At 38.8% G+C, this 12,522-nt stretch overlaps 1 protein-coding gene across 1 annotated transcript in view; it reads right to left on the bottom strand.

The window, feature by feature from the left end:
• Nucleotides 1-12,522, bottom strand: part of lama2 (laminin, alpha 2) — a 189,317-nt gene that overhangs the window by 38,019 nt on the left and 138,776 nt on the right. The window contains exons 40-43 of the mRNA XM_062436956.1: nt 9,987-10,098; nt 4,409-4,571; nt 1,202-1,280; nt 978-1,109 (exon numbers count right to left, since the gene is read on the bottom strand). Of these exons, the coding sequence (XP_062292940.1) occupies nt 978-1,109; nt 1,202-1,280; nt 4,409-4,571; nt 9,987-10,098 (486 nt within the window). The remainder of the gene's footprint in view (nt 1-977; nt 1,110-1,201; nt 1,281-4,408; nt 4,572-9,986; nt 10,099-12,522) is intronic.

Here is a 12,522-nt window from a genome sequence, read left to right as displayed (position 1 = left end):
GTTCAGGCGATAGAAAATGGACCAATCAAACAGCTCATTTGATGTGCAAGGCCACAGCATGGGCTCCTCTGTGAACCTTTGCCACCTACTGTTACCAATAACACCCATAACAGTTCCCATATATGCACAGAGGAAAATGAGGAAATGATAATAACATCTACATGTGAGATGAGGTGATAGGACAGCAGCAATGATGATGTAGAGATGCTTACAATGAGAAGTGTAACAGCATTAGTTTAACCCTAACCCTAACCTAACCCTAACAAATATGTTAGAGTAGAAGCATGTCTTTGGTTGGTGTCCTACACAAGCCAGCAGGGTTTACTCCATTTAATGACTTAGTAGAGCTTGCAAGCTTGCAATTTGTTCAATAGCAGTTTATTTACTAAAACATTTACCTCAAAAACTGTTGACAAGAGTCCTGACTATCCCTATCACAAAAGCACGACATCTCTGGTTCAATTCCACACTGACCTTTGTGTCATGTAATTTCTCTAGCACTGTTTCTTGTCTCTCTCTACACTTTCAACTGTCAAATGAAGGCAACAACTGCAAAAAGATCATCTTCAAAAAAGAAAAAAGAAAAAAAAAGAACTGCAGCATTTCAGTTATTGGATTTCTTGACCATCAATGTTGTTTTCTTTTGCACGTTAATATTACAGAGTGGAATTTAATATGTTTACCATTCATCAACTATGGCAGCTCAGTTTGTGATTTTGACACGTAATGTAATAATTAGAGGGAGTAAAATAAGTATGATTGTTTATCTTTTGCTTGTCGAAGTAAAATTATAACATAATGACCAAGTTTGAGTACTAAATATTTTATATAGTAGCACACTGCACATACTTGGGAAAACAGTGACCATGAGCATTGAAATGATTTTGCCTTAAGGCATATTGCTTTTTGCCGGTGAAAGCTTGTAAAATTTGCATCAGGACGTGTGTATAGCTATGTGTCAGTGTGTGTATCTGTACCTCCAAAGCTGTGAGGTTAGCTTGGTTTTGTTCAGACAGTGAGCCGGCCTGCCTCGTCTTTCCCTGGGCAGTGTGAAGTAGATCCTGGGCCTCCTGGAGCTTCCCCTCATGGTCGGAGAGCTTCCCTTTTATCTTGGGAGATGCAGATGAGAAAACGTTCAGTTAATGTAAATTCATTTAGGGCATATCGAAGAAAAAAAAGTAAAGTTTTGAGTTATAATTACCTCTGCTTTCAGGTCTTCTGTGGCCTGATGGGGATCACCAAACATTCTCTTCACTTTCTGATACAACTCCTCTGCTAGGCTGGAAGAAGAAGAAGGAGAGGTATTAAGACTATTCACATTTACATTATGGTCACTTAAAAACAGTGCTATCAATGGTTTACAAGAGGGGAATAGTGGAATAAGTTGGTACATGTGAATGCAACAACTTAAGAGGAGAGGAGCGTTATTATGATGCATGACAAAGCCTCTGCTAGAGAAAAGACAATAATCACTCCTTATGAGTGAATGTTGAAATGCTAGAATGAAATTGACGATTTTCTTGTATTGACTCCCCAGGCTAAGTTAGATTAAATTGTGACAGTGTAAAACATTTCAAATATCGCCACAATGATGTGTGTGTGTGTGTGTGTGTGTGTGTGTGTGTGTGTGTGTGTGTGTGTGTGTGTGTGTGTGCGTGTGTGTGTGTGTACTGTGTTTGCATGTGAGTGGGTGGGCAGGTAAAGCAACATGGGCTAATGTGTACTGCAGCATGGCGTACTATATTTATAACAACAATAGATAAAACTGGTAGAAAATCATATTCTACACAATAACTAAAACTTAACCACTGCAGACATCAGCCTTGTCAGTTTGTGTGTGCGTGCGTGTATGTGTGTGTGTGTGTGTGTGTGTGTGTGTGTGTGTGTGTGTGTGTGTCTGATGAAGCCACAATGCATTCAGTTTAATGCATCAATACAACAATTCAGAGAGTTCAGAAACAACAAAAAGGATCTTTAAACAGTCATCAAGCACTACTAAATTGGCGTTTCATCAATCATTTGCAGCTTTACTATGCTTTTCTCACCCTAATTATATTTCAGACAGCCAATTAACATGTTATAGATTATTTTGTGAATTTAAAATATTTTCATTGTTCATATTTAACACCTAGGCTCTGACTTCATCACCCCCCACATGAGAACAAACAGCTCAGCAGTGACTGGGGAGATAATATCCTCCCCCTTAGGGAAGCATATATAGACTTAGAGCCTACAGGTGGTTTATTGGGTAAAGGTGAGGCTTACAAGATGCAATATGATGATGTTTAGGAGGGCAGAATAGCAGTAAAGAGTGAGAAAAGCCACTGATAGCTTAACTACGCTGTTATAAAAATGGTACAAGGATGTGATGCAGCAAAAAAGAATATCCCTTGTGAGTGTAGTGAGGGACTGAGGGCATTTGTAATACAACCTTTATTTCATTCCAAATGTTCTTATTAATGTATACTTCAATTTCACTTTAATTTTTTAAAAGCCCTCTCACTTTGGACGTATTTAAAACAGTTTAATAACCGTATGTTTACTGTAGTGTCCCTTAATGAGTCTTATTTTTCACCTTCAGCATTAATTAAGACAACAAGGATCTAGTGTCCTCCAGTTGACATCACTCAGAGGACAATTTCACACAGTTCTGGGGATATATGCAAGGTAATGATTGGATTTGATTAAAGTTTAATGAACCCTGTGGGGAATAGCAAGAAAAGAGAATATAACTAAGTAAAAAACAAACAGGAGGGATATGTAGCCATTACCCAACTGACTATTATAACAGTAGATAGAAATACAGTATATGAATGAAACATTACATTGGAAGCATGTATGCCCTGTTTTCAGACATGTCAAATATGTAATAAGGAGAGTTTCCAAATAGCATAACTGTGCTTAAGTTGTTTTGTCATGTTGTTGAATCATTCCTTTAAGCATTTGTTGATGCTTGTGTTTTTTCTCTGCTGCTCTGAGTGAAACCTCTCCTCAGGGTTCAGTCACATAATCGCCCGCAGCCTGACAGACAAGTCATTCAGTGGCAGGGGTAATTTCTCTTTGTCTTTCTTTTTCTTCTACTCTCTCCCACTACAACTGTCTGTCCATCTGTCAGTGGTTCTCCTCTCCCTGTGTGACTTTCCTTCTTGCTACACTCTCTTGTACCTTCATGTCTCTCTCTGTTTCTCCCCCTACGGCGATACTTTTAATTAACTCATTGACCTCGTCAACATTCTCTGCTCAAAGAGACAGACAGAGATAGAGAGTGAGAGAGACAAAGGGGGGATGAAGAGAATAGATTACTAATTTAATCAAAATTTCGTTGAGAGAGAATAAGTGAGAGCGACAGAGCCGGAAACAGTCAAAGCATGAGCAGAAAGTCATGGCTTTAGGATATGTAGCAATCAGATGTCTGTTCAATGCAAACTATTTGTCTCTTATGTCTCATGTGTCAACATAAATGAATAAAAAAAGAAAGTCCCACTTGTGTTGCATGACTTTATAATGCAACCAGTCTGCAAACCATGATGTGCAATGTTGTGCTTTGACAAGGTAGTTTTATTTCTGCATAGTTTTCAATTTAAATAAGTGTCAAACTCTTAAACTGCTTGAAGAGGCAATGATAATGTAACTTTAAGCACTTTTTAAGAGATTGTTTTTTTAAAAAAACCCATGATGTGTAGTTAGGAAGCTAAAAATTGTTAACACTTTGGTATTTTAATATAGTATGTATAGTTGGAATATTTAGGGCTACTTAAATGTGTCATTTGGTCAGTGTAAACATGTCTCTAATAAGAAGGTGGGACTGAAATGTAGATGGATTGGTGGATTTTCTGTGTATTCTGTCGTCTGCCTGCTATTTCTTCTCTCTGCAAGTTCATTGAAAGATAGTTTAGTGGAGGAACATTCTGCAGAACAACAAGCAAGAAAGTGGGGATGAATCCCAGCAGGGACAAATGCAATCTACAGACACACAGGGTGAATGCATTAGCATACAGGTAAGAATGAAAAAAAAACACAAAAAACAACAACAGGCAGGTGAAATAGTATGCTTCCTTTGAAACAGTGTAAGAAATAGATTTTGGTCAAATCAACCAAAAAAGGAAAAGTAAATATGAAGAAATCTAAAAACTTAACGACTCCAAATAAAAGAGAAAAAAAACCTCATAAACACATACCTCAAAACACAAAAGTTCAATTTTCCCTGTCTCCAAATACTCCAAAATGTTCAGTCAGGTCATCAATGAAAATTACACTCTTCTCATCATGTGTGTGTGCATCCTCACAAATGTGTGTGAGACAAAGACTATTCTGTTCGCTAAATGTATTTAGTTATTGTAGTGTGTGGGAGAAAGAAACATGACCTGTGTGTGCATATGCATGCATGTGTGTTCATTTCTGTTCATACCCCAACTCCTCCTCGGCAATGCTCTTCTTCCCTCCCAGCTGTCGTTTTCTCATCTCGGCTAGCATGGCCTGGATCTCCTCCTTCATCTCCTTCAGGCTTTTGTCTGGAGTTCCATCTCTCCGCGAGAGTGTCTGGTTCAACTCGGCAGCCTTCAACTGGAGGTCTGTAAACAGAGACGCACAGAGACAATGCTGTGATGTTACTACAAGCAATGAAGTTGTAACACTGAACAATGAGAGAAAATGGATGGATTCCAGCATCTGTTCGAGCATTGATGGAAAACATCGGTACAACGTAATCAGGATTTTTCCACTGTGAAAATTAGAGAAAAGTACAGGTATAAAAAGTGTCTTTGCCATGATTTTATTTTTATTTTAGTAGCATTGATAGATTAGCTCTACATAAAGATGCATTAATAGAGTTTTGGGGCACTTGGAGGTTGAAGAACTTAAGCCAGAGACACATGACGTAAAATATTATCACTGTTGAGCCTGTTCCCATTGTCAGAGCTTGAAATACTGATGCTTTGTCATGTATGAGCACCAGGCTTTTAGCTAACTCCAATGTAAATCCACCTGCGTCATTATTAGACACCATGAGACCGGTGACTTTTATATAAGGTGACATTTTCCTTGTTTTAAGGAGGTGGGTAGGATAGATGGCCACAGGTGGCAAAAAGTGAACTTAGCTGCAGGAGACCATTGTTCACTTCCTGCTTCCAACAGCATGTGTCAGAATTAAGACTCTTGAACAGTTTATAGACCAACTTCTTTTTTACCTTGACCACTCAACCAACCTGACAATCACCATATAACATTAACATTAATATGTGCTCATAGTATTGACTGCCACCAGACACAGTGGCACATTAGAATGAATTTGGAGTTGTATTTTAAGGGATGAGATGAAAACAGTATTCACTTTTCTTTCAGCTGTGGTTTAGTCTTCAGCATATCTTGTGCTTTCTCTAACAGATGTTTAACTTTCTCCACTAGTCACTAACTGTGTGAAGTTTCGGAGTGGCATGGGCATTTTTGTGTGACGAGAAAAATAGATTAACAAATATTATAGATGGAGTTGCTGTTTCACTGATGCCGCATCCCATCACACTAAAATCTACAAACCAGATGTTAAAACATTTGGAACAATATCGCTATTATTATTTACAGACAGACATCATCTCTACCTAGAAAAATTGTACACAGATGTAAAAACAGTCAGCAGACATTCAGTCCTGATGGACAATCTGTCTGTGTGCTATATACTGGCATGTCTGAGCTTCATGGCACAAACAGAGAAAAAGACAGAATCACACCATTTGATCTTTTACTCATTTACAGACAGACACATGCTGAGAGTTACCGACACACACACACACACACACACACACACACACACACACACACACACACACACACACACACACACACACACACACACACACACACACACACACACACACATCTGTTAACACCATTCAAAGCCAGAGATTTTGGCAGACTGTATGCTTGTCCTTCTTTAATCAAATTAAAGGCAGTGAAATCTCAAACCAATCAATGATGAAACTGCTCTAAAACACTCCAAGGCTCATTTGAATAAAACTCAAACTGTTGGAACTTAATGAGGAGTGTGTGTGTGTGTGTGTGCGTGTGTGTGTGTATATTTGTTTATGCAAGACAGAGGAGAGAAAAAAAAAGAGTTTGTTGTGCATATCCGTTACATGTTTGTGTGTGTGTGTGTGTGTGTGTGTGTGCGGCATGAGTCTGTGATGATGTTCTCTCTCATTTGAAATATAAACGTGATATGATTAAAGAAAGCTGAAACTTTATTGGTGTGTGTGTGTGTGTGTGAACGTTTGTAGGTGTGTGGGTGGGTGGTCCTCAGCCTGTGAGTGTGTGTGTGGTTGTGGCAATGCAGCATTTCCTCTCATTTGAAATGTAAACATGATGTGATTAGAGCCAAGACAGAACTAAAGCCGTCATGCTAATGAACAGCTGTACTGCATGTGTATAAGTATGTGCACGTTGTACTTGTACGTGTGCAAATGTGTGTGTGAGTGTCTGCAAAAGTCTGTGAATGTGTGTGTCACCGCCATATAATTACATAGTGGGATTTAAAAGCCAATTAAACACTTAAAACGTGGATGGAATCATATTATGGTATCTAGTAAACACGGGCACACACACTGAGGAAAGTGTGTACAGTATTTTCTTGCCTCATTATGTGCAAGAGTGTGTGTCTGTGTATGGCTGTACGTGTGTGTACAGTTGTACGAATGTGTGCACATCTGCATCAGTGTTTGTGTATGCGGTGTGTAATTGCGTGTGTGTTGGTGATAGCCACTAATTAAGTCTCTAATTGCTACACTCAATCATCCAGTGAGCCACAACACACACTCCTTTTCCTTCTCTCTCTCACGCACACACACGCACGGACGTCGACGCACACACACACACACACACACACACATACACAAATACACACAACCATAATCACACTGTAATTAGGCAGAGGGCCAGAGAGCTAAGAGCAAAAACAAGAAGAGGACAGTTTCATCACAGCCAGTCAGAATGTGTTGGTTTGGTAACTTTCTTTTCATCCCAGAAACCATAAAAAATAATTATGGTAATGAAAATAAGTGATTATTTGAACTGCATAGTTTTACATAGTGCACATTTGTTTTTTTACAGTATCAGTGTAGGGGAGGTAGAGTTATTTAAATATACATTTATAGCTGGAAGCTGGTGAGCCTAACCAGGAGCAGTCAAGTCCAACTGACATTTAATCATCCGTCTTTCCAGTAAAAAATAATGTCATTTCATTCAAAGACCAAACTTGCATCTAAGTGTTTACATGCTTTTTAATGCTTCAGCTGAGCAACAAGCTAGCTATTCAGTCTCCTAACTGATGTTAGCAGTGCGCTTTTAAACCGTCAATGTTCATTTGGTGGCTCGTTCAGCAAATTGAGGTGCAAGATAAGACGTGTTCACGATTGTAAAATAGATAAGGAGACTTTAGCATTAAAGCTAATGTGTGTTGTTTAGTATCTGTGGCTCTTGTTGTGTAGCAGGATGCTATCAGGCTCAGTGTGACTGTCTGCTCTGCAAATGATCGAACGCCATGTTATCACTGTATTCAAGATTAATTTAGAATACAGTCTTCAGCATATTAAGGTCCCCAGGTATTTAAGAAGAGAGGGCGGAGTATTTAATCGGAATAATGTAAAACTATAAAGTTCATTACTCAGAGAATTGATTTACATCAGATAAGTATGCTGTAGTAGACAAAAAAAAAACTCAAGTGCTGTGCTCCAGAGCACTTTAAGAATATTACAGTAACTGTGAGTAAGTGAGTTGTCATCGAATGTCCTCTTGAGGCAGGGAGCTTCAAGAGTGAGTCCTCACTAGATTTTGGAAGGAGCAAAAACATAGCTGTACTGGTTTCTGTGGGTTGAAGTGTATAAGTCACTCTTAACCTTTGACCACACTGAACACACAGTCACAGCTGTACATCACTGGTGCACAGGAGGTGGAAAAAACATTTCACCACTAGTTGGCAGGGCAAGCTTGGATACATCATACAAAATAACTTTTGCCACCAATATACACATTTTTTTAAGTCTTGTCTGGCAGAATGGAGCACATTTGTGCTGCAAATTATGTGAAAAAGGCAAACAATGGGAGCACAAGTACTAAATTTGGTGGACACTAAGGACTGTAAACTCTGCAGAATGAGCTGGTGTATGTCATAAGAGGGAGTTGAACTACTAGAGAGCTTTGTTTCTGTACTTAAACCTACAGATGAACTGGATTGAAAAATAGTTCTCTCTCCTGATACGTTGCACTATTTTACCATATATTCCTTTTTTGCAAAATGGTTTGTGGTGTTCAAAAGAGACACTGCTGCCTTATTTAAAGTGGTGAGCCATTTACACAGCTGAAGAAAAGGTTGACCAACCGCAGCACAAAATGGTTGGAATGACCTGTGAGGTGGCATACCTGACTGAAGATGCTGAAAAGAAAGCTCGAACAGAAGAAAGTGCAAAGTCTTGTCCGATGTAAAAAAAAAAATAAAATAAAAATGCACTTAGGTTTCACATGGAAGGACAGTGATGGCCTGTAATCACTGCACAAAACACTGAAATTACCACCAGCCTTTACTGATACCGTTTTCAGTGGAGCGTATATGTAAGAACTGTGAGTGACCGAGGTGTAGCAAGAGAAATACACACAACAAGTCGGTCACACAGCCATTGATGTGGGGGCGGAGGGGCGGGAGGGACTGCAGCTGCACTGGCAAAAGGATACTGAAGATGAAGAGTGCAGCTATCTGCTAGTTACACGTGCAGATAACTCACAGAGACAAGTCCTCTGCCAGTATAAAGCACCTGTTCTGCCTCTAGCATAACATTTTGCTACGATAAAACCTTTGTGGGAATGTTGTTTTCTCCTGTATAGTGGGACAGAATTAAAACCCAAAGCAGTGGAGAGATGTCTGATATATACAGCCACACAAAAGCACTAAAACGTGACAAACTTTTACATGTGTGTAAATGGAGATTACACTGTAAGGCCTTGAAAATACCTTAAATATTAATCAATTCATTTATTACTGTCTTTATTGATTTATTATTAAAGGTACACTATGGAGTTTCTGATCTTTAGTAGCTCTAGTGAGTCCTCGTTTTGTTTGTGTATTGGACATGCAAAAAGGACGCAACTATCCCAACTTACTCATGATCCGCTGGATATACTACATTCCCGCATGGCTGCATTCAATCATGCAAAAAAAACACAGTCACTCCCTCTCTTATCACACACACCCTTCGTGGGCACTACCACCCGACACTTGCAAACTACTTGCTAACAGAATATAGAAATGGAGTCGCTGCATCGCATTATCATGGTTGATGGGCGACTCTTTATCACCATAGTTAGCAATGCCGCAGCCTGCTGGATGCGGTTTTATTGTTCAGGCAACACTTATCACCAGCAGCTGGCATTGTGCGCTGGCAGCTGGTAGTTGGATGTCAGCCATCAGCTCTTGAGCTTAAGCTAAGTTTTCCATTAGTGGGCTAACGAGGAAGCATAAAGGTGTTTTGGTAATGTCAGTTTGAGCACACACTTCCTTCGAAGCAGTGCTTAAAAGAAATGAGGGAATACATGCTGTAAACAACACGGCCTGTGTTATGTTTATTTTCTAGTAGCACTTGACTAGTTTTGACAGTAATAATTCCACTAGTCCTATCATAGCTTTTGTTTTGCATCCACTTAAGTATGCTAATATTTGTGAAGATGCTACGTGTGCATCTAATAACAGTCTTTTTTGAAATATATTCTTGCGGAATAAATAATCATTGGATTTTTACTCACCTTTTCATATTCTTTACTATATCCTATCATCTCTAATGTAATAATGGAAATTTCCCACAGAGACCTCTTACATTTAATATAATATAATGCAATATTCTCTAATGACAAATGAAACTAGTGAGACAGCAGACAGATAAGTACAGAAATCCCAGTTGGCAGGATGCAGCGGCAGTTAAGGGAGGAGAGGTGGTGTTCATTTCTGCTACCTTTAGCTCCCAGCAGTGTATCCCTGATGAACTGCTCCAGGTCCTCAGCTCGTTTATGAATCCTGTCAGCATCATCTTCAACCTGCTCTCCATCAGCAGACACCTTAGTGGCCTACACACACACACACACACACACACACACACACACACACACACACACACACACACACACACACACACACACACACACACACACACACACACACACACACACACACACACACACACACACACACACACACACACACAGAAAAACAAACACTGTTATAAAACAATAAACATGCTAAATAAGTGAAGATATTATTGACTTTCTGTCAAACAAAGGAAGGAAGGGAAAAGATGGAGGTATACATTTTTAGATGTACAGGAATGAAAAGACAATGAAGGTCTTACATACACATATGTACTGTTATTCTTGTGCGCCCAAAAACACAAAGATAAATGAATTATTGACAAAAAAAAGAAAAAAAACAAAACTACACACATTAACACACACACACACACACACACACACACACACACACACACACACACACAGGAGGATCTGGGAATAGTAGAGATGGATAAATTGTTGACAGATAGGAAAGCACACCATAACACACTCATTTTAACACGCGCATACACACACACACACACAAAAACACACAATTTGTTGCAATTTGACAAGACCATGTTTTAGCTTGTGTGTGTGTGTGTGAGAGAGAGAGAGAGAGAGAGAGAGAGAGAGAGAGAGAGAGAGAGAGAGAGAGAGAGAGAGAGAGAGAGAGAGAGAGAGAGACAGAGAGAGAGAGAGAGAGAGAGACAGAGAGAGAGAGAGACAGAGAGACAGAGAGATGAGGTGTAGGTGATATCATTGCTGTCAACACATGTCAAGGTCCCAGTCCCTAAAAGGGTATAGCTTGACAGTGGGAATACGACTGTTATTTTTTCTCCATTTGGCATTTGTAGGTCTCCTTCACTCAAAAAGTGTTTTTTTTCTATTTGGTTAAGTCAGCTGTGTGTGCTGTGTGTTTGAAAACTGTGAAATGAAAAATACAATAATCATAGATTCTTGCATTCTGACAAAAAACTGCTTTCAGGTGTTTACTGAAAATTTAAATTATTTTTTTCAAATACAATCCGGAACTGCTCAACTAAGAAAAAGGTCAAGGGGTTATTAAGATGTCTCATTGGAAACACAAATGGCTCTGTTAAATCTAAAGTCATCAATTTTCTGATTCAGATTTGATTAACTTGTGACCATGTTAACAATGAGTGGAGTACAAACTACATGGAAAGTACAACACAATAACAAAATAATGGCACCAGACTGCCAATGCTGATTCCAGTCCAAGTTTTTTCATACTCACTAATTTTATTCTGTTCATATTCTTTTGGATGAGACCTGGCTGATTTGTAACTGTGCCCAGCAGCGGGCCCATTGTCTCATAATGTATCAATGATTTTTCATTTTGCAGACCAAACACAGTCTCATTAGACATTCTGTGCTCATAATCTGTGCTGACCAGCATGTCGCACAGCTGGATAAACAAGTTTGTGTTTTTAAGTGTGTCATGAAGCATTTGTCTCAAGCCTATTTTTGTGCACTGTATACTGTGCAATGTAAACAGATGGTTATTGGTCACCTCTCCCTCCATAATAGCTATGAAGGGATCTCATCTTAATGTTAATCCAATATAAGAGAGGGGATGCAAATTAACAGTCAAACTGTATTCTTAGGTTAAGTTTAAGGTTTATGCATTTCTGCAGTCTGAGATCAACAAATCAAATGTGTAACTTACAAAGATACATGACTTTAAATACAGGCCTTCCCCTCTCATCACACATTTTGGGAATCTGTGGACAGTTTTCCGTCAGAGTTTAAAAAAAAATGAATATAGCACAGCTGGCAACAGCAGGTAATGACTCTTTTAAAGTTGATTACAAGATGTTCATCATCAATCACGCAATCACCATCTGCAGTTAGTGACATTAATACAATTAAAATAGAACTTTAAAATGCATTATTATTTCTCAAATATATACTTGACTGATTTACATGCAAAAATAATTGCTGACCATCTAGAAAAAAAAGTTGCTTGTTTGGTGTTCATATGGTGGTATAAACATGATTCTGGTGATGATGTACGACAATAAAATTGTATTTTTAAAATAACCTTTTTTTGCCCCTGTGACCACCACCATAAAATTTAACCTAAACAATCTCTATAACCTCATATTGCTCATCCCAGCCAGATGTCTACCTGTGCTGTGATTAAAAATGCACAGCTCCAGGCAGTACAGACGACGAGAATCTTAAAATGATGATGCTGTAAACTTATAGTTTTAGATAGAGACACCAGGAGAGGATCAGTAGAAGTGGATGTTCCTGAGGGAGTTATTAGTAGAGAGACATTTTAATTGACCTACGATTTTTCACAAGACTGTGTGAAGTATTTGCGATGTGTCAGTATCCAATATTGATTTACACAGCGGTAGAAACCGTGTAGAATAATCAATCATAACTGACAAGTTTGATGTTCACATAAGCAAGGAG

This window comes from Scomber scombrus, chromosome 17, assembly GCF_963691925.1.
Source record: "Scomber scombrus chromosome 17, fScoSco1.1, whole genome shotgun sequence".
NCBI lineage: Eukaryota > Metazoa > Chordata > Actinopteri > Scombriformes > Scombridae > Scomber > Scomber scombrus.
This window is presented reverse-complemented; position numbering and strand designations above follow the sequence as displayed.